General features: G+C 55.6%; 1 protein-coding gene across 2 annotated transcripts; it reads left to right on the plus strand.

The window, feature by feature from the left end:
• Nucleotides 1-6,098: 6,098 nt before the first annotated feature.
• SLC6A7 (solute carrier family 6 member 7) lies at nt 6,099-19,912 on the plus strand. Of its 2 annotated transcripts, XM_063168838.1 has the most exons (14): nt 6,099-6,297; nt 12,067-12,247; nt 12,928-13,059; nt 13,620-13,854; nt 14,331-14,469; nt 14,742-14,876; nt 15,504-15,607; nt 16,110-16,234; nt 16,587-16,699; nt 16,775-16,906; nt 17,232-17,331; nt 17,688-17,788; nt 17,991-18,158; nt 19,102-19,912. In XM_063168838.1, exons 1-14 carry the CDS (start codon nt 6,265-6,267, stop codon nt 19,315-19,317), a joined length of 1,914 nt encoding a protein of 637 aa, XP_063024908.1. In that variant the 5' UTR covers nt 6,099-6,264; the 3' UTR covers nt 19,318-19,912. The 2 variants fall into 2 exon arrangements, with proteins under 2 accessions (XP_063024908.1, XP_063024907.1); XM_063168837.1 differs by having other exon boundaries at nt 16,587-16,906.
• The last annotated feature ends 2,349 nt before the right edge of the window (nt 19,913-22,261 follow it).

Raw genomic sequence — 22,261 nt, forward strand, 5'->3', positions numbered from 1 at the left:
CATGTGCTCTGAAGGGTGACAGCCCCTTCCCAAAGACACAACTGTCCCTGGCTGAACCGATGGGGCAGACAGCGAGGCTGGGCTGGGTGGCACTGGGCCTTCCCAAGGGACTGGTGGGCTCTCCACTGTGTAAAACCTGGGTCAGGTACTGCTCTCCCATAGGAATCACTCACTGGTTTGGTCTCTTGTCTGTGTAGAAAGGTGCTGATGTCAGCAGAAGGAAGGGGATGATAGTGGATGAGGGCTTTCCTGTGGTGCTCCAGGTGCTTCCTTTGGTGTTCCTGGCAACCCAGCTGCCTGCTGCTTTTGGGCAGTTTGAACAAGACTGAAATAGGAAAAAGACTTGGCTGGACTCAAGACAAAATGAATTTCTGCTGAGCTGGTCTCCCGGGAAGCGAGGTGAGGGGACAGAGCAAGCTGAGCTCTGGGAACCATGCAAGAGCCTCAGCTGTGGGAGGTGACTTGGGAGCCCTTCAAACCATGGTGATGGTGGCAAGGTGGAGCACATCCTTGACAAGAGCAATCCTGAACATCCCCACCATGGTCCCCAGTGCCCAACCCTGCGTCCCAGCCCTGCCCCTGCAGCCACACTGAGCCATGTGAAGGCGTCTCCAGCAGCCCTGGTTCCCTGGCTGTGCCATGGCAAGGTGGCACTGCAGCCATCGTCCACCTGGAGCACAGGGAGGGGGTGGAAGGGAGAATTTGGGGCATACCGCCCTGTTGAGCCCTTCCATGGCGAAAGGAAGGAGAACAGAAGGTTTGCCATTGGGACAGGGTCCAAGAACTGGCCCTAGGCTGTCCAGAATGGCCTATCCTGGGAGAGTTTTTGGTGCTGCTGCCAGGCAGGCAGGGGCCTCCTCAGGCATGCAAGAAATGACTGGCATGTGCCCTGGTGTGAGGGGATGGAGAGGTGGTTTTCAGAAAGACAGAGAAGCATTTATTTTCCTATTTTCTTTAAAATTCAGATTACAGGACTAAAGATTTTGTCCTCCCTGTCTCCCTGCTCCTCCATGCACTGCACTCCCTCTCACTCACTGCATTCCTAGGCCAGTTAGCGAAACCCCATCCATTCCTACTGGTGAACTGCAGCTGAGAAGTCTCTTTATCCTGTGGAGTCTTGACCATTGTATAGGCCCAGGTTAATGTACAGCCCAGTTTCAGCAACCCCAAAGGCCAGTGGGGCACAGCTGGGGCACAGGAGGGTCTGTGGCTCCTTCTCAGGCTGCACCACGTGCTCCTCAGCTGCGGTTCCAAAGACCAAGAGGGCATGAGGGAGCATGAGCCTTGCATGGTAGCTTGTGTGATGTTTCTCAGCATTTTCTCTCCAAGCTCTGGCAGGATGGAGCAGCAGACATGTCCCTGCTGCCTGAAGACCACCCAGTCAAACCCTCACATCCCACCTGACACTGCTGGTGCCTCACATCCCTTGGCCACACTCTCCACTGCCAGCCTCCACCATTCCCAGCCCCCAGAACACAAAGTCCCCAGGTGTGCTGTGGCTTTTACAAGTGGGTCCCAGTTATCCCACTGTGTGCACTGCTCTGCTCCAGCCCCCAAAGGCTTTGGGTGTCCCTCCTCCCAGTGACACTTCCCACAGCCACTGTTACCAGGTGTGCTCGGTGATGAGGACAAATGTGTGCATCAACTCAGGACTTCAGCTCAGTTATATGTGTATATAAAACAGAACTGGTTTTCCTTTTTATTTTTTAGGCATGGGTGAAAATAAAGCCAAGCAGGGATCCTGTGTGACACAGGTTTGTGGCTGTCATTCCTGCCCGTGGTGCTGAGGCAGGGGAGGATGCTGGCTTTGGGGTCACACTGGGCACAGCCAGGGTGGGGAGGGTGTCCTGGGGCAGCAGCCTTGTCCCTGTAGCTCACAGTGTGCCTGTCCCACAGGGACATTGCTGGCAGTGGCATGGCTCATATCGTGGCATGGCACTGCCACGTCTCATTCCTTTGGCACCAGAGGGATGGCAGACACGATGGCTGCAGACTCACAGCACTGCAGACAGAGGGGACAGGGTGAGGCCATTTGGGCTGGCAGAGGCCAAAGAACAAGGCCAGCTGCCCACGGATGTGGCCGCCTCCCGTTGGCGCCTCCTGGTCTCTAATCTCATTTTATGGCTGTCGATGGGCTGAATATCCTCCTTGTCCAAGATGAATAAACAGAGAATGAGGATGTGAGATAGTGCCTGGGACAGCTGGCATTGGTGCCCGACACTCTCCCCTCTCCATCCTGTGTTCCCCTCCTCTAGCAGAACACTGAGCCAGCAGCTGCCCTGGAATCCCTGCCCCAAATGGCTCCTCCAGCCCCAAAACTCTTCCCGGTGCCAAGGGTTGCATGGGGTGTGTTGAGGTGCCAGGGCAGGACAGCTGGCTGTGGAAGGACACCTGAAGCAGGATAAAGTCCTCGTGGGTGGAGGAGATGGAGGACTGGGAACAGGATGAGGTGGCATTGCTGAGAGAGGGACAGAGCAAAGTGTTTGTTCCTGCAATTGCAACAGAGGCTGCACCTACTGCTGCACCCTGGTGACCCTGCATGGTGCCAGGCTGCCCATGGCACAGGAGAAACACCTCATGCACCCCTGCAAGGAAACGTGGGGAATCAGGACCTAAAACAGGCAGGGGGATGCAAATGCAATGGAGCTGTTGCCATATAGGAAAGGGGTGAGACTGAATCAGCCACCTGCCTGAAGAGCTGGGCTGGGCTGGGGAAACTGGAGCTGCTCCTGAGTGCAGACTCCAGCATGGTCCCCATGGTGGGGGCTGGCTCTTCCACACTCATCCTCCCTCCTTGGGCTTTGCCTGCCTTTAATGTCCAATTTTGCCATTTCCACGTGGAGACCAGCAGTGGGGTCCTGCCCTGGCAGGGGATGGGGTGGTGCCAGCACTGGGCATCACTGTTGTCTGCAAGGGGGAGCCTGCAGACAGCAGTGGGGAGGGGAACAGGGTCCTGGTGGGGGTGAGATGTGCATTTCCCAAACTCACCTGCAGTGCTGGGTGGCCTGCAGGGAGGGGCTGGGACAGAAGGAAGATGCTCCACTGCCTGCCCAGAGAGGCTGCGGGTGCTGTTGACAAGATGAAATTCCAACTGATACCCTAATCTGGCGCCTGCCTGTTTGCACAGCAGGGTAAAAGTCCAGGGAGCCGTGGGCTGTGCCCTTGGGTCCCTGCCACCCTCCCTGTGTGTGCACAGGGAGCCGGCGCGGGCGGGAAGAGGCAATAAATGCACCCACACACCCAGGCACCCCTTCCCCCTACACACACACACACACACACACACACACACGCCCCTTGGCCAGGTGACGAAATGCACCTGCTCTGCTCCCCTCCCATGTCCTCCCTGCGCCCTGCATCTGCCGTTTGGGCAGGGAGGGGTGAGCCCTGCAGGGCCCTCCCTGTGCCAGGAAAGGGGCTGGTGGACACCGTGTCCCCACCAGCTTTGGAACCTTTGGTTCAAACCTCCTGGACACGTGTCACCTTGGCGGTTTCAGCCCCGGCAGGTGACAAACACCTGGTTCTGGCACTTGCAGCAGCTGCCTCCCGAGTCACATGGAGCCTGGCCCTTATGGGAACAGCCAGCCCTCATAGCCAGGGGACCCTGGGGGCTGTCCCCCACAAGTCCCCACAGCATCTCCCTGCTCCTCCCTCTGCACTTTCCATCAGCTCCCACTGCCCAGCTTTACCCCTCCTTGGAGAAATCTTGAAACCATCATCAGAATGAGGCCCTGCAGAGCAGGTGGCCGAGCAGAGCGGTGCTGCAGCAGCCTCAGCATGGCACAGTCCCAGCAGTGACTGACCAGAGCACCGCTGCCTTCCCCGTGGCTGCAGCACAGAGCTGGGTACGCTCCCCTCCTGTGCCAGCCACCTGCTCCCCCCTTCCCACCCGAATCTGTGGGGGCTGCCCAGGCTGGGGGGGCGAGGGTGTTTCCCCAGCCTCAGTTCTGCCCTCTCCTTGCCCTCACAAAGAGCAGGCAGTGCCAGTGGCTGTCAGGGCTGCCCTGGGGTGGAGGATGTGTGCTGTGCTTTGCCCATGGGAAGGGAAAGGTTTACTTGGTGTCCCAGGGGTGGCTCAGAGGTGGAGTGGGAGAAAATAAAACTTGCTGGGAAATGCTTGCAAGCCCTGTGTGTGCTGTCTAGTCCCAGCCCCTTGGGGATCAGGGCATGGGGAGAGTTGTGCACATCCTTGTGCTATGCTGGGGATTTTGGGATCCTTAGATTGCTGTGCTCCTTCTGGCAGTTTCTGCCTCTGCTGTGTGCTGCTCCATGAAGTGCATTTCATGGCAGCTTCAGGGCAATGCCAGACTTGGTCCAGCCCTGCAATGCTGAGCTGAACCATCCCAGGTCCCTGGGGTGGGACATCTACTCCTGGTGACCCCAGGCTGTGAAGAGCTGCTGGTGCTACCACAGCAGCACCAGACAAACCAGAAGAGCGAGTTCCAGGTACAGAACATCCCAGAAGAATTGGGATCAACATGGACATTTCAGGGCACCCTCAGCCCTGGGTGTCTCTAATGAAAAATACTGCCCTGGACACAAGAAGATGAGGCCAAGAAGTGTGTCCAGGGATGCTGAATGGTTTGGTGATCAATCCATGCTGGTGACATGGGGCTGGGACAGCTGTAGCAAGGTGGCACCAGGCTCTCTGGTTCAGATTGCACTGGCATGAAAGGCACACAAAGCATCCCTGCCCTGCATGAAAGGCACACAAAAGCATCCCTGCCCTGCATGAAAGGCAAACCAAGCATCCCTGCCCTGCATGAGGGCTGAGGTAGGAGCAGTGCTTGATGCAGCCCCTGGCCATCGGCCTGGCCAGCTCCAGGCTCAGCATTCCCAGCCAGCATCTGGGAGAGGGAGAAGTGGTGGGCAAGTCCAAGGCAGGTAAAAGCAGCCTGAGTGAATTCCCAAAGACACTTTTTTTTTTGAGGAAGCTGTGAGTGTGTGAAAAGAGATGTTTGATGGGTTATCTAGTTTTACTCTTTCCTCTTTTCTCTTGGAAATCCAGGTAAATATTAGCTCTAAAAGACCCATTGTGCAAATGCCGAGTCACTTGATCATGTTGGATTCCTGCAGAAATGTGTCTTTATCCTGAGAATACCTTTCCTTTCAGGTAAAATTTTCAGGAGTGCTTAGAGGGCTGCAGGAGCACAACTGCCACTAGATATCCTGGATATTTGCTTTTATATCAGGCAGGCTGGGTTCTCTCTGATCCAACCCTGTCATTGTCCTCCTCATCCCCACTCACATTAAACCTCAGTAAAGCATCTGGGCAGAAGTCTGGCTCAGGTTGGAGTCTGTAGGGCACTTGCAAGGAAAAGGGACACATGTGGTGTCAGAGCACTGGGCACAGTCCAGGGATCAAGTGATGGACAAGTGGATCCTATCATGGGAAAGAGTCTGGAGCTGTGCTGGTCCCACATGTCAGCTGTCCTGGCCCTGGAGCATGTGGGGTTGTTCTTTCTCCCATTTCCACCATGGAAGTGGGAGGAGAAGGCACAGACCAGCTCTGCCACCCCACTGGGAATTTCACTGAGTATGAGGGTGAAAAGCCAGCATCTCCCTGGGCACTGGGGCTCCAGTATCCACTGCTGACCCAAACTGGGACATCTGGACCTGGAGATGTGACCTGTGCTCCAGCACTGGGGCCATGATCTCACCCTGGGGGCTCAGGTGCTCACCCTGGGCATTGCCCAGGGATTGCTCTTGCCCTCGGTGTGGTGGGATGTGGGACTGGTGGCTGGGGAGCATCCCCTCCCCTGGACTGAGGGCTGGGCTCAGGCAGCGTGGGGAGCAATCCCTTCTCATCTGCTCAAGCTCCAGCTGTGTCCTGCCGCAGGAAAGTCCTCTCAGAACCAGACAGGAAGGTGCTGTGAGCTTGTGGCCTCTCTGCCATCACTACATGGGGTGCTCGGTGGCAGAGTGACCCCAAAGTCGGGTCTTTGGGACACCTGATGCATTCGAGGTGTGAGTGAGGCAGCAGCCGTTCCCCCTCGCTGCCCGGGCAGGGTTTGAGCTCCCGGAGCCCCCTTTCCCCGCCAGGAGAGCCTTTGACAGACAGACCTCCCTCGTCCCTCCCTGCTCCGCACGCAGCCATCCTCCACTCGAGGCAAACCTTTCCTCCAGCCTCGCTCCTCGCCTCCCGGCTCTCCGGAGCAGGTGCGAGCCCACCCCTCGGTGCCATCGCTCCCCGCTCCCCCTTCGCCCTCGCCGGCGCCGGAGAGAGCGAGACGCCGGAGCGGGGAGCGCATAGCAACAGGCTGCGGGATGAAGCAGCTCCGGCAGCAGCAGCTCCGCAAGGTGAGAGCCGGCAGCGGGGGTGCCCCGGGGATGGGAGCAGGAGACCGGGGTACCCCCGGTAGGTGACGGGAGCGAGGGTACCCCAGGGCGGGGAAGGAAGCGGGGTAACCCCGGGCTGGGAGCGGGGGAGTCATGGCCATGCCCCGCATCCCTCCTCGGGAGCCTTGGTGGGCAGGGGTCAGCGGGATGTTGGGGAACAACGGTGGTGCGCGGGGCCAGGGGAGATGGTGTCAGCGGGATGGGGCATTTGGTGCCCCCTGCCCCTCCTGAGCTGCCCCCTGCCCTGCCCTGCCCTGCCCTGCCAGCAGCGCTGCCGGCGCTGGGTGACTCACGTTGTGTCTGCCGGGCGCCGTGGGTGGCACCGGGGCAGAGCTGGCTCCCGCAGCCTGGCACCCCGGGAACGCCGCTCCTGGCACTGTCCCGGCTCGGGGTCCCTCCCACGGGATGGGCGCAGGGGCTGGGCAGCACCTTTCCCACCTCATCCTCATCTTCATCCTCCTCCTCATCCTCCTCATCAGGATTTACAGGGGTGTGGGTGATGTGGGGCCAGCTGGACGCTGAACTCTGGGTTCAGAGCAGAGCTGGCAGAGCTACAAACCCCTTTCACATCCTCCTGGGAACCCTTTTCCAACCCAGCTGTCAGGCTTTCCCATCTAGGCTCCCCTCCATTGCCACTTTGCTCTTGCCAGTCTGAGCTCCCATTTGCCCCCAAGCCCTTTCTCTGGGGACACGGTGGAGCAGGGGGGCACAGACAGTGTCAGCACAGCTCCATCGTGGGGATGTGCTGCTGCTGAACGGGCCAGCCCCTCCTGGAGCACCCCAGGCAGTGACCCAGGGCTGGGAGCCTCTTCAGCTACACCCTGTACCAAACCATGCCCTCTGAACACAGGGCAGGTTGACTGTGTTGAGATGAATGAAAACCCAGGAGAGTTTTATCCCTGCCAGGAAATTCCTTGGGTATTGGGAAATGACGTAAAAATCCCAGCAATGTCCTGGTGACAGCCAGCAGGCCCTGACAGCTATTTCTCCACTCTTGTTTGGAGGCATTGTTTGGCTCTTCTCTTTCTTCCTCTTTCCTACAAATTGCTTTTCCAGATGGCTTTGTGACTGCAAGATCCATTAAGAGTGGTCTTTGCCCCTTCCAAAGCCTTTCTGAGTCACTTGATGCTGGTGACCCTCTTTAGCATTTATTCAGGAATTCATTTAGTCCCATGATGATCAGCTGGGATGGAAAGCAGATGTCTCTGGAGTTATTTCCCCCATTCCCAGTGCTGCTCAGAGCCCTCTGTCCTTCATTACCCAAAAACACAATTGTTGAGTTGCAGATGGAGGAGCTGGTGCTCACAGCCACCTTGGGAGTACTGTGTCCAGTGCTGGCATTGGGCTTGCCTGGAGCTGGTGGTGGCTGATGAGGAGATGTGCCCATCCCCACTGCAGCACCACCCAGCTGCCTGACAGCCTCCTCTTCCTCTCATTGTGACCCACTGCCCATTGGTGAGCTGGAGTTTTAAGCTCTTCTTACCAGACATATTTTAGACATATGGAAATACCTCTTGATTAGAGAAGACCTTTCTCAGGCCCTAAGGATTTCAGGTTGGTTTTTGCGTAATAATATTCCCAGAAGAGCTGAGTGGTTCTTTTTATTTATTTGGTTATTTTCTATGGGGTTTATTTGTTAGAAATGGACTAAATCCCACTCATGGGAGCCGTGGTGCTGGTTGTCCCTTCCCATACCTGGCCAGGCTGCTGAGCAGCATCTTCCTGCCTGAGCCACTGCCCTCCTCTGCCTGCCACAAACTGCCAGGAAACTTCCCCAGGGTTTTCAGATTAAAAACCACAAGTATTTGTATCTGCGCACACTCCTTGCACTTTGGACATTGCTGTAATGAGTTTGCTTCAGCCTCAGCCATCTCCAACCTCCCTGTGCTGGCTCTGCCATCCCTTGTCCCTCTGATGGCATCAGCTGTGACCCCGGGCTGGGGTCACCCCGGGTCAGTTCAGCCCTTTGAGGGGCTCCTCCTCTCCATAGCAGCGCTTTATTTACTTCACTCTGTAAGTGATATTACATTTGAATTCATTTTTATGCCTTTTTAAGATTTTTTTTCTCTGAGAGATTAGCAAGCAATTCAAACTAATCTGAAGTGACTCACACTTTAGAGACTCGATGTGCTCAGATCTGCAGGGGAGAAATCTGGTGCTGGGTGGCATTTCTCTTGCTCAAAGGCTGTGATCACGCACAAAACACTGACAAAATAACCCCACAATGCCAGCCTGAATGGAGACAAAATAGGATGAAAACACACCTTTGATCTGGCTGGAGTTTTTTCACTCAGATACAGCTGAGTTTTGGTTTAAGTAAATTGGTTTAGAGAAAATAATTAGCACAGAGCCATTTCCTTACAGACCCGAGCTCTTATCTTGGCAGAGACTAAAGTGCTTTTTCTTCTCGGTGACCTTTGCTTTGCTGACTTCTTTGGGAGCATCTTCTGGTGCATAATGGGAAGTGGTGCTGTGTTCAAAGAGGCCCTGGTTGCCAAGGGAGCTGTTAGTGCCCGTCTGTTTATAACCACGAGACAGGAGCCCGGCTTGAGGGATGGCAGCTGACATCAGTGGAAAGCACTGGAGCAATACTGGAGCGCTGGTGCACTTCAGCTGCTGCTGAAAAGAGAATTTCTGTTATGACAGAGGCTGAAAGAGAGCATTAATCCTAAAAAAACAGCTCTAGAATCAAGCTGCTGGTGATTTCCAGCAGTCTGGAGAAGGGTGCTTCCCTCTGAGATCTGGGACAAGGATGGGCTGGAAGCCTTAAATATTGTGCTTTGTAATTCTTTTCAAGTCAGGCAAATAGGCTAGTTTTTCTGTGATTTCTATGGGAAGGCTGGGATTTGGAGGGAATTTTGAGCATTGCCTTTGTGTGTGTTTTCCAGCAGCATCCCTGACCTGTATCTCCTCAGCTTGCCCAATGGGGACAAGTGCCATTGTCCTTTGGGTTCATCTGACATTTGAGTGGTCTCTGCTTTCTGCTCTGGGGTCTTCAATTTGAGCTGTAAAGCTCTAGATAAAGATATTAACAAGGGGGCAGTCATTATTGAGACACAAGTGACAAACTATATCCCATAGCCCTTGAAATGGTGACTGAGGTGGGCACCAGGCCATTTACAGTTTGGACAAGGTCCCACTGGATTCTTTCATTGCCTGTTGTTGCTTCTGTGTTGATTTCTGTGCTACACCTCATGGACCCACATGTAATAAGATCTTGCAGCTCTACCTGACCCTCCTGCAGGTGTTTGGGATTCAGACAGAGATGCAGGAATTAGGCAACATGATTTAATGATCTCCCAGCATCCCTGCTTGCTGGTTTTCTGTGATTCAAATCTGGAAAACAAGAGCTCCCCAGGCAGTGTGATGGACAGGGAAGCAATATTTTGCAGGGGGAAGACCCAGCTGTGATGGCCCCTGCCTGGCAGGGATGTTTGTGAGCACAGGTTTGAGCTGCTGAAATCTTTGGGGGGGAGTTCAGAGCAGCCTGTGCATCCCCTGCAAGCACAGAGAGCTGTGGGTCACACTCTGGGTGTGCTGGGCTCATTAGCAGGCACAGCCATGGCCTGGAGGTGCTGCTGAACCACAGAGCTGTGCTGAACAACTGCAGGAGGCTGCCAGGTACTGATGGTTTTATAGCAATAGTATCACATTTGGGTCATATTTTGACTTTTCAGCCTGTGTTTTTGCAACTTTTTCTTCTGGCCTTTGCCTTGTGATGGCAGCATCCAGCAGGGATGGGCTTTTCAGAGAGGATTTTGGTGTAACAGCTTTGCTGGAGCTGTACATTTCAGGTTGTCTCTGGGAAGAGTTTCCCCCTGTCCTGTCCCTCGAGGTGTTTGTGCTCCAGGCGGGGATGGGAGGGGTTTGTCTCTGTGTTTGGTGCCTCTGGGCTGCCAGCAGCATGTCTGCAGTGCCAGCAGCTGGGGGTTTGGGGTGCACCCTGCACAGGGGACAGCTGGCAGCCCTCGCCTTCAGCATCCTGGCTCGGTGTCTCCATGGGAACCAGCAGCAGGAGCATCCTCCAGTCCAGTCCAGCTGGAGACGAGGAGGAGGAAGGGAGGTGGCTGCCACCATCTCTGAAAGGGCAGCACTGAGCTCTGGTCACCAGCCAGCTCTGCTCTCCTGGGCACTGGGCTCTGCTGCGGGCTCTGAGCTGGTGCACACTGGTACAGGAGAGCCACAGCTCCTTCTGGCTGATCCTCCACACCCAGACCCCTCTCCTCAACCACATCCCAAGGGTTTGTTATCTGTAGTAATGAACAAGGACAGGGAGATGGCTGCTTTATTTCTTCAGAGAGCCCAAGAAGAGAAGGTTCCTGTGGTGGTGTTTGCAGGGGTCCCACGACCAGGGAAGAGAGGAGAATGTTGACTCCGTGTTTCAGAAGGCTTGATTTATTATTTTATGATATATATTATAGTAAAACTATACTAAAAGAATCGAAGAAAGGATTTCATCAGAAGACTAGCTAAGAATAGAAAAGAAATAATAACAAAAACTTGTGACCGACCAGACAGTCTGAGCCAGCTGACTGTGATTGGCCATTAATTAAAAACAAGCACATGAGACCAATCACAGATGCACCTGTTGCATTCCACACCAGCAGATAACCATTGTTTACATTTTGTTTCTGAAGCCTCTCAGCTTCTCAGGAGAAAACATCCTAAGGAAAGGATTTTTCATAAAGCATGTCTGTGTAAGGTTCTCAAAGGGGCTCCTCTGGCCCTGGTCGTGGTACCTTGTCAGCAAGGACACCAGAATCCTCCCGTGCCTCAATACAAACAGGATAAACCCCCACACCAGAGCACAGCAATGCATGGTGGCACAGGGACAGGGTCCTCATTCCACCCCTTTGTGCTGCCTGGTTTTGCTGTGGGTGTTTCTGTGATGGGATCTCATCTGGCAGCTGCTGGCTCAGGCTTTCAGCACTGGGGTCAGCGGGGATGATTTCCCTGCTCTCCTGAGGTCAGGAAACTGGGGGGATTCAGACTGAGCACCTCCCTGCAAACCTGATGTACACCCACACAAACACAGAGCTGCCCTCCTGGTGCATCACCCCAACCCAAATGGATTGCAGGGCTGAGGCACTGGGGAGGAAGGGAATGGGTTAATGCCCTGCCTGTGCTGCATTGATCCAGAGCACATTAGGAATTCTGGAAGGAGGTCTCTCATCTCTCAGCAGGGACAACTGGGAGTATCGCTAAATTCCCACAGTGCAGGCTTTTGGCAGCTGGAAAAGTGTGGAAAATGCACGGAGCAATGAGTGGCAGCCCAGGGAGTGCCTGGCATGGCACACACATGGGGCTGGTGTCACCCTCCCTGGCACACCACAGAGCTTCTCCCACTGCCCTCATGCCTGTATCCTGCAGGAGATGCAGAAAGTTTAGTGTGGCCCCTGAAAGGATGTGTTTGGAACCTGGGCTTGTGAGTTGGGTCCTGGGGAACCTTCCCAGGATGGACAATCCCAGATTTCCCAGGGGAGCTCTGGCCATGTGGGATCACATTTATCCTTTTTGTTACTCCCTGGCAGAGCAGGGCAGTGGCTGAGGAGGGGAACAGAGAGCTGCTGGGACAGGGTGTTCCCAAGGCACAGGTGTCAGTGCTGTCACTTGGGGTCACAAATTCACTCACGAGTTCTGGGCACTTCTTCCCTCTCTCCCATTCTTCATTCTCTGTGTTCATTCCTTGCTCACCCCCTCTCTGCCCTCTCCCACCCCCTGGTCCCTCAGCCAGTGCCACCAGACCTGCTGGTGAGCCCCAGCAGCCAGGACGGGGACCTGGGCTCGGAGTGCCCCGAGGACAGAGGCACCTGGACGGGGCGCTTGGATTTCCTGCTCTCCTGCATCGGCTACTGCGTGGGCCTCGGCAACGTCTGGAGGTTCCCCTACAGGGCTTACACCAACGGAGGAGGTACTTGGGCATCCTCTGCAGTGCTCAGTCTCCCACCCACTGACCTGGGATGGTAGAATATCCCTGAAGAAGCATCCCTTCCCCTTCCTGGGGCTGGAAAGTAACGCTGGTTGCGGGGTGAAGCTTCCTCCTGCCCTCCCCATGGTTGTTTGGGGCTTTAAGCACCTGTATCCATGTGTGGAAGGGATCTGTGAGCCCATCTCTGTATTCCTGGCCTTGGGCAAACCCCTGTGTCCATGCTGAACCAAACACCAGCTCTCCTGGTGTCCAGCAGCTTCTCGGTCTGGTGTCCTCCAGGACTCAGCAGGGTCAGCAAACCCTTCCCAGCTATCAAAGGAGGGAGTGAACCTTTTGCAGTGCAAGAGCCCTGGGTGATGGTGGAAAATGCTGGTTCAACTCCTCCCAGAGCAGTAACAACTGGAGAATTTCATGGTGTTTGTGAAAGATTCAAAGAGAAAAGAGAGTTGGGAGCAGTGGGGAAGCCCAGCACCAGGTGAATCACAGCCCCTTTCTCCTTCAATAACAGTGAGCTTTCGCTCTTCCCTGTCTTCCTGATTTTGATGTAGATCCCTCAGAGCCACATATATTGAATGAGCTTTACTCCCTGTCACAGTTAGGCTTGAGGTGTTTGTTCTATATTTCTTTCAAGATTTTTTTTTCTTTTTTTTTGCTTCTTGCAGGAGCTTTCTTGGTTCCTTACTTCATCATGCTGGCTATCTGTGGGATCCCCATCTTCTTCATGGAGTTGTCACTTGGCCAGTTCTCCAGCCTAGGGCCACTTGCAGTGTGGAAGATCAGCCCTCTCTTTAAAGGTGCGTGAGTGAAGTCCAGAGCCTCTGAGGGGCCTCTGCAAGAGCTCTTTGGTGAGGACGTGCACCAGCAGCAGCATCCCAGGGTCCTCAAAGCTCTTGTTAGAATCAAAAGAACCTGGGGGAAGGCTGGAATTCTGAGTTAGCTGTTTTAGTAACTGCATGACATGGGTCAGTGTTTGAGGGCTCTGGATGGCACGGCCAGCTCTAGAAATGGTATGGAGGTTATTAAACCAGCTCCGGTACAAAATAGAGCATGAAAACAAAGCAATATACCTGTTAAAAACAAAGGTAAGAATAAAGCATTTGAGGAAAAGGTTCAGATCAAATACTTTTATTCTCAACATTAGGCTGGTGTAAAGGTGTTTGTACGAGGCAATAGATCATCAATGCAGAGAAGGCATGTCCACATGTTATATTATAATGGCAATAAGTGGCTCCCCCAGCAGGTGAACCTTGGACTGGTTGATCATTTGGCTGCTGAGGTGCAGTGTCTGACCCTGCTTTTGGATGTGCTTTGCTCTGCTCCAGCTCACTCCTTCTTTACCCTCTCCTTCCCCCAGGCGTTGGCATGGGCACGATCCTCATCGTCTCCCTGGTGGCCATTTACTACAATATGATCATTGCTTACGTTCTCTTCTACCTCTTTGCATCCCTCACAAGCGACTTGCCCTGGCAGCACTGTGGCAACTGGTGGAACACTGAGCTGTGCCTGGACCACCGCGTCATCAGGGCGGGGAACAGCTCCCTCCCCATCAACATCAGCAACACCGTCAGCCCCAGCGAGGAGTACTGGAGGTAACGGGGCAGCCTGGGGACGTGGCTGCTGTCCAGCCAGGGAGAGGCTGGGGAGGAGATGAGGGGTGAGGATTTGCACAGCTCGCAGCACAGATGCTGCAGGTCTCGCTCGCGGGGGTGGTGTGGGTGCAGCAATGGGCCCGTGTGCTCAGCTCTGGGTGACAGCTCAGTTTAGCCACGGGGTGTAGGAGGTGTCCATGTTCTAGTGCTGCTCTGTTGGCCGGGAGATATGCTAGACTAAAATGCATCCCACGTCTGGAATGGCTGGCAATTTGCTCTGGAGATGCCAGGCATCCCTTCTGGGCTCTCTAATACGTGCTGGAGAAATCACTCCAAGTGTTCCTGTTTGCTTGGCAAGGAGCTGCCAGTGCCTGTGATAGCTGACAAGGTCATTTTGCAGCAGAGGCATCTCTAGGGTCAGGGGGCCTCTGGAAGAAGGCAGCCCATGCTCACTGGCAGCTCTCCTCCCTCCCTAGCCGCTATGTCCTGCACATCCAGGGCAGCTCGGGGATTGGGGATCCTGGGAGCATCCGCTGGAACCTGTGTCTGTGCCTGCTCCTGTCCTGGACTATTGTTTATCTGTGCATCCTCAAGGGAGTCAAATCCTCTGGCAAGGTAAGGGCTGGCTGCTCTCCTCTGGGGGGACCTGCAGCGATGCTCACCAGGGTGTGCAGCTCTGCACCTCTGGGCAAGTGGGACCCACAAACAGCACCTGCTGGGTATGAGGTATTTTGGGGATGCCTTGCACACCCAGACACCTGCAGGGCTGGCACACCGGCCCTGCTGCAGCCCAAGGACCCCAGGGTGATGTGTCCCACCCTAGGGACAGGGCATGGGGGGCTGTGCTCTCATTCCCAGCTCTCCCTGCTGGCTCTGCTCTCCCACAGGTCGTGTACTTCACTGCCACCTTCCCATACCTCATCCTGCTGATGCTGCTCATTCGTGGTGTGACCCTGGAGGGGGCCTGGAAGGGGATCCAGTTTTACCTCACTCCCCAGTTTGATCACTTGCTATCTTCCAAGGTGAGTAGGATATTGTGCAATTTGCTCAACACACAAAAATAAACCTTCTCCTGCCACCTCCTGAATGCCACAGAGGCAGTTCCCTTACTCAGGTGTCTTTTCTAGCCACACCCTAACCTAAAGCTCTCTTGGTTGTTCCTAGACCAAAACTCTTTGTCCCACACCTTGTCTGGGCCACTATTCCCATGTGTCCCCATCCCATGCACGTGTTTATGGCTCTGCATGGATGGGATGGTACCAAAATTCCCCTGAGTACCAGGACCATGGGCAGGATCATGCCAGCCCCTGTGATGGGCTGATGGGTGCCCGTGGTGGATTTGGCTCTTTGTGGTTCTCAAGAAACCCCAGAATGTGGAGTGGGGGTCAGCAGTGGTGGCCATCAAGAGACCACCCAAGGACATTTAATGCCACACTGGGCTGGCCCTAAAACATTCTTATATTAGCCCTTCCATTAGCCAGCTGATCCACTATGAGTGGTGAGCGTTAAGGAAAGACAAATATCCCATGGGCTGTGCATGCTTGGAGTTCTGGGGAAGATGTGCCTGGGGCTCTGACATTTCTAATGTCATCTTCCTCATGTGGAGGTTCCCAAGCCCTGCTCTCCTCAGCACTGCTTCCTTCCCCCAGGTGTGGATCGAGGCAGCCCTGCAGATCTTCTACTCCCTCGGGGTGGGCTTTGGGGGCCTCCTCACCTTCGCCTCGTACAACACCTTCCATCAGAATATCTACAGGTGGGAGTCTGATGCTGTCTTGTAAAAGTTATGGGTTGTGGGGAGCTGTGAAAACCTGAGCTGGTGGGTTCAGAGCCAGCAGAAGCCCATGGTGCAGCACAGTCACCTTGCTCTGCTCCTTGCACTGAGGGGATACCTGGCAGTTTGTGCAGGCTTGAGAAGAACAGAGAAATCCATGGGAAAAAATCCTCCTAAGCACCAAGGCAGAGTACCCAGCTCAGACATTTTGGGCTGTAGGTGCTGAAAGCTGGGGATATTTGAGGCTGGAGTTGTGCATGTGTGCCCTGTGCCCAGCATCCAGCGTAGTTCACTGAAAGAGACGGGTGTGAGATTTGGTCTGACCCCATCCACAGGGAACAGAAAGATTTAGAGGAGCCCCACAGTATTATCTATTAAATATATGCTTCTTTTGACCCTGGAAAGCACTTGCCATGATAGGCCCTGAAGGACAGTCACTGGGAATGAATGACCAAGTTCAGAGCATCTTCTTCCTTCTCTGTAGGGACACCTTCATAGTGACCCTGGGCAATGCCATCACCAGCATCCTGGCAGGGTTTGCCATTTTCTCTGTTTTGGGATACATGTCCCAGGAGCTTGGGGTCCCTGTTAACCAGGTGGCAAAAGCAGGTGAGGCCAAACGAAGATGTTTTCCCCTTCCCCTCTCTCTGGGTGTGCTCAGGAGCATCCCTTCCAGGTTGGAAGGCACCTGAGGGTGTCAGCATGAGGGATGAAGGGGGATGCTCAGCTGGCCAGGGGGAGGGAAGAGGGCAGATAAGTTCCTGTGGTGTAAATATTGAGTAACAAGTGTTGTCTAATGAAGGTCTGAGCAAGGCTTCTCCAGTCTCTGCCACAGGGCCCCTCCTGCCCATCTTGCCAGAGTCCTGGCAAGTCTGTGCCATGGTGCTGCTCTGCTGAGCTCTCCTCCATCCCCACAGCTCTGCCACCACCTTTTCACCCTGCTGTCCTTTGTCTCCCTCAGGTCCTGGTCTGGCTTTTGTGGTGTACCCCCAGGCCATGACAATGCTCCCCCTTTCTCCATTCTGGTCATTCCTGTTCTTCTTCATGCTGTTAACCTTGGGCCTGGACAGCCAGGTGAGGACAGAGCCCAGGGAGCCAGGCGTGCCCTCCAGGCAGCCTGGGGGCTCAGGGGACCCTCTCCTCCTGCAGTTTGCATTCATGGAGACCATTGTCACAGCAGTGACCGATGAGTTCCCCTACTACCTGCGGCCAAAGAAAGCTTCCTTCTCTGCCCTCATCTGCCTCACCCTATTCCTCATGGGGCTCATCCTCACAACAGAGGTAGGGCTCTGGGGGATCCATTGTGGGGCCAGCTAGGGACTCATTTTAGGAAGAAATTAGGTCAGGAGCCAAGTTTTCACATGTATATTCATATCAGGTAAGCAGGAGAAAGAGAGAGACGAGCCTGGGCTTGCAGAAGGTGTGAGGGCCAAGGGGAGTGACACAGTGTCACTCCCATCCCTACACCAACCCCAACAGGAGAATGATGTCTCTTGAGGCTGCTCACTGTGTCCTCCCCAGGGTGCCCGGCAGTCAGAGGATGTGGGTGGAGGTTTGTTGGGATGATGGTCCAGGAGATGCTGGCCTCTGTGCTTTGTCTCCACAGGGTGGGATGTACTGGCTGGTGCTGCTGGATGACTACAGTGCTGGCTTTGGGCTCATGGTGGTGGTGATCACCACCTGCCTTGTGGTGACACGTGTCTATGGTAAGGCTGCCTGTCCCCACAGGGGCACAGGGAAGGAGGTGCTGTCTGTGTGAAGAGAGGGATTTAGAGAGAGCAGTAGGGAAACCAACAGCCTCACAGTGGAGCATGAGACTCTACTCCCACCACCTGTTTGTTCTTGGCTGTCACTTGATTCACCTCTCCAAAGGTACAAATGGTGCTGAGCCTGGTCCTTCAGGCAGCACCAGGTGGGCCCCGCTCCTGCATCTCCCAGATGGGTGGGGGCAGACTGCCTTGGAGGGTACAAACCACTGCTTGTGATCAGTGCAGGGCAGCCTGGTACAGGCACAAGGCTCTGGGTAGGGATCAAAGCTTCTGAGTCCTTCTCCCTCCTGCAGGCATGAAGAGGTTCTGCCGAGACATCCACATGATGCTGGGATTCAAACCAGGCCCCTACTTCAGAGCTTGCTGGATGGTCCTGTCCCCAGCAACGATGATGGTAAACTGCTCAGCTTGAGCTGTGGGATGGTGCTGGAACACCACAGTGCTGCCAGTGCCCCTGGGGGACCTCCCAGTGTGATCACTTACTCTGCTGGCATCTCCTGCCCCAGAGACCATCCTTCTTCTGGGAGGTGTCCATCATCTCCATCTCTTTGAGCATGAGACCTCTGGGTTGATCTCGCTTTCTTCCCATCCCACAGGCTCTGCTGGTGTATAATATTGTCAAGTACCAGCCTTCTGAGTATGGCAACTACCAATTCCCCACCTGGGCAGAGGCCCTGGGCATCCTCATGGGTGTGCTGTCCTGCCTGATGATCCCCATGGGCATGGTGGTGGCTGTGCTCCAGGAAGAAGGGACGCTGTGGGAGGTAGGAGGTTCTGGGGCCTGACACTGCTGGGGAGCACCCAGAAATGTGCAGCAGGGAGCACCAGCCCCTGCCAAGTCAGTATCCCTGGAAGTTTCTGTATCCTCTCTCCTTGGGGGTGTGTGTCTCCATTTCCCCTCGCTGCCCATGGGGTGTGAGACATGGCACATCCCAAAGCATTTCCAGCAGTGCTGCTTCCCTTGATGCCAGGCAGGTACTGAGTAAAACAGCTGCCCAAGGGGCAGCCCAGTGTGCAGTCCCACTCCAAAACAAGCCTGCTGTGCCCTGTGAGGGAGCACATTGTCCCCAGCGTGTGGTGGCCATGGGCACCTGGGACTTTGCACCCACTTGGCACGAGCAATGACACAGCAAGGCAGGCAGCTGCCAGACTGTGCAGGCAGCCCAGATGGGATCCCTGCCCTGAAAGGCTTCTCCCAGGAGCAGGTTACAGAGCTGCTGGCTGCTCACAGCTTTCCCAGCCCTTCACTGCTCTCGCCAGGCTGTTAAAAGCAGAGGAGCAGAGCTTGGTGCCCTCCCCAGGTAGCAATCCCCAGGTGCCCTCCCCAGGTAGCAATGCCCTGCTGGAGCACTTGCTGGCTGTAACCTGGCTCGACACAGCCACGGGCACTGTGACATGGCCAGGAGCCACCTTGGCCAAGGCTAACCCCCTGTCTGAGTGGCTCTAGCCCCACAGCACAGGGCTGTAGCCCTACAATAGCCCCTCACTCCTGCAAGCCCTCACCACCAGCACACACAGCTCATGACACCTCCCCATCCCACAGCAAGACGCTTAGAATCAATCACCTTCCCAAAAGGTTTCAGGACGAGCTTTTGACCCCATCCCCTCCTCACTGGGGGTTCTCTTAGTCCCTGGGGGCCAGCAGGGAGGGTGGGTGAGCTTTGAGCAGAGGTGCAGGGTGCCTGTGCTGCTCTGCCTTCCCCACAGCGGGTGCAGCAAGCCAGCCGGCCGGCCATGGGCTGGGGCCCGGCCCTGGAGGAGAACCGCAGCGGCGCCTACGTGGGCAGCCTGGCTGGCAGCCAGTCCCCCAAGCCCCTGATGGTGCACATGAGGAAATACGGGGGCATCACCAGCTACGAGAACACGGCCATCGAGGTGGACCGGGAGATGGAGGAGGAGGAAGAGGAGGAGTCCATGATTTGAGGGCGCCCGGTGTCCCGCAGGCTGGGTGGGAGCTCGCCTCCCATTTTGCACAGGTTGCACTGCAGCACTTCAGGACAGCTTGGGGGGGTCTTTCAAGGAGTAGTCAGGAGCTGCTGACCCTGCCAGGTTCCCCATCACCACCCTGGCCCTGCCAGGACAGAGCTGCTGCCTGTCCTGGTGCCCCGTTGTGTTTCTGTTCAGTGTGACAAACTGTGTGATGAGTCTGTGTTTGTGTGACAGTGTCTGGTTGAAGTGTCACAGCTGTCCCACTCCCACCCACAGCCCCAGCCCTGCTGTCCTCTCTCAGGGCTGTCCAGGGTGGAGGGATGTCCAGCTGCAGGAGGTGGAGAGGACGAGACGGAGCTCCTGTGTGTTGATCTGTTCTCTGTCTGTCTGTATTTGACTCCAACAACCCATAAACACATGTGAGAGAATCTGTACCAGCCTCCATTCCCAGAGGACAGCTTGTGCCAGAGTCCCACAAAGGTATTCCAGCAAAACCAGCACAAATCAGTGTCCTCCTAAAGCAATTTGACCTAATAAATGAACAGTTATAAACAAGTAGAAGAATAAAAGAAAAGGCTTTATAAACAAACCAGGCTGTAGATCTCCTGAGGACCTTGGTGGGTCAGGGTGGCTCTTCCCTGTGGTGAGGGATTGGGGTGATTTGAAGGGAGAGCAGAGATGGTGTAACCAGTCCCTCATGTGTGCAGGGGGTCAGGGACAGGTTTCAGCTGGACCCAGCGTCCAAGGAGGACCTGTTCTGTTGCCAAGGGAGACCCAAGGTGTGGCCCCAGCCCTGAGGGCTGCTTTTCCCAGGGAGAGGAGAAGGGCTGGGTTTCAGTGTCTGTGTGTGATTTTTGGGGTAGATCAGCCCATGTCCCACCTCCTGCTGACACTGATGGCCTGAGGCTCTTGGTGACCTCCTGGTCATCAGGCTGTTTGGACCTGATGCTGCCAGTCCCCATCATCCCAGTGTCACATGTGCCATCAGCTCACCCGTAGCTGTGTGACACAGCCGCTGCCTGGGTTATCTGGGGAGGTGTTCAGCATGGAAGAAAGGCACACCTAGAGGAGCTTCCAGGGCTTCTTATGCACATATAGAGGGGCACAGCTCCTCCTCGTCTTTTTTCTGCAAATTTTTATCCTGGTAAAAGACAAAACCATAGGACGAAGAGAAAAATGACAGTCTGTGTCAGGATTGTGGATGTGCTCCTGATGCACTGGGTCCAGCACTGGCCTGAGCCTCCAGAGTGAATTCTATCAGGAGGCTGCAGTCTTCTTTCCCTAGTGCAGGAGATTTAATTATTGCCTTTGCCCCTCCAAGAGTGTAGGATCAGCTCCTACAGCTCCTCCTGCCTGCTCCGCTCCTCTTGTCCAGGGATGCTGAGCTCATTTCTGGATGGCTGTGCCTTTCCTTTCTCCTGCAGGACCCCTGGTGCCTTTCCCCATCCTCCACCCCATTATCTCCCATGGCTGCAGCTCTTGGGGGACCCCAGCTTCAGCTGCCCCAGCTCTGTGGGGCTCTGGCAGCACAGCCATGGAGCACCTTGGGCTGCTGGCCCTGGGTTAATGATTAGAGCCCAGCCATAAAAGTGTGGCTGATGGAAAGGCCGGGCCATGGCGGCTGGGGAGCAGGGAGGGCCTGCCATAAACATTTATGGCCCCAATGAATGCCTTGCTCTAACCTTGACACTATTTGCTGAGCAGGAGGCCTCTGCAGGTCACGGTGCTGCCCAGCCACGGCTGTGGGTGCTGCAGGGAGCCCGGGCTGGGCTGGCCCTGCAGGGGCACACACAGGGCTCTCTGTGGGTGATGGACTCCAGGGTTTCATGGTGGTGCTGCCAGCCACAAAGCACCAGGAGAACCAGGAGAAACTGACGACTTCCCACAGCATGAAGCCACTCTGGGCTGACCAAGATGGTCCAGGCTCTGCTGTTTCTACCTGCAAAGTGTCCTCCCATATTCCCCAAATCCCCACTGCAATCTGGGATCCTCAGGGCTCTGCTTTGGTAGCTGCCATCACCCAGCACTGCGCTGCAGAGCAATGGGAGGGATGGAGCTGAGGCTGTGCCAGGACGTGGCTGGGAGGCAAAGCTGGCACTGAGGGAGGACACCAGGGCAAAAGGCAGTGGGGCAGTGGCACATCCAGAGGACACGTGTCCTGTGCCATGCGTGGCTGCCCTGGGCTGGGGGGATGCAGCAGAGGGAACATTCCAGTGCTGACACCTGCTGGGGCAAATGGCAGGGACAGGGGGCAAAGGGGCACCCCAGGGCCTGGCGTGGAGCAGGAACATGGGAATGTGGCAGCCTGACTCCAGTCCCCCTGAGGTACCAGCCCACCTACGTGAGCAAAGCCCAGCAGCTGCCCCTGGGAGCCCCCCAAACCCTCCCTGGACTTAGATGGGGGTCCTGTGCCCCTCACCCTGTAGCATCAGCTCCCTCTAAACTCCCCCAAACTGCCCAGTGGGCACCCCCACCCCCCATTTAGCTTGAGCACCTGCTGGGGGCTCCCAGACCTCTGCAGCACTGGGGAGGGTCAAAGACAAAGCTCTGTCCCTGGGAAAAGGGCTGGATGGCAATGAGCTGGGTGTGAGCAGGACCCTGAGCTCCCTGAAACCCCAGAGATGCTGCAGACCAGTGTGGGCAGTGTCCAGGGCACCCTGCAGGCAGCAGGACAGCTGCAGCCCCTGCCCAAGGCCTGCTCTCAGCCCTGATGCTTTCGAGGACAGGAGTGTGGTGACGGAGGGACAGAGGGGTGGCAGACGGTCTGAGTCACTGCAGTGACGGAGAATCATCCGTTTCCATGCTCAGAAGTTGGTAGCTATTTATTGCACTTGAACACCAAGAATAAAACTGACACTCGCCCTCCCTCCCACGCCCACCCCCACCCCGCTCCCCGTCCCTCCCCAAACAGAGCATCCGATTTGAGCAGTGATCATTC

The sequence above is a fragment of the Melospiza melodia genome, chromosome 14 (genome assembly GCF_035770615.1).
Source record: "Melospiza melodia melodia isolate bMelMel2 chromosome 14, bMelMel2.pri, whole genome shotgun sequence".
In the NCBI taxonomy this organism is placed as follows: domain Eukaryota; kingdom Metazoa; phylum Chordata; class Aves; order Passeriformes; family Passerellidae; genus Melospiza; species Melospiza melodia.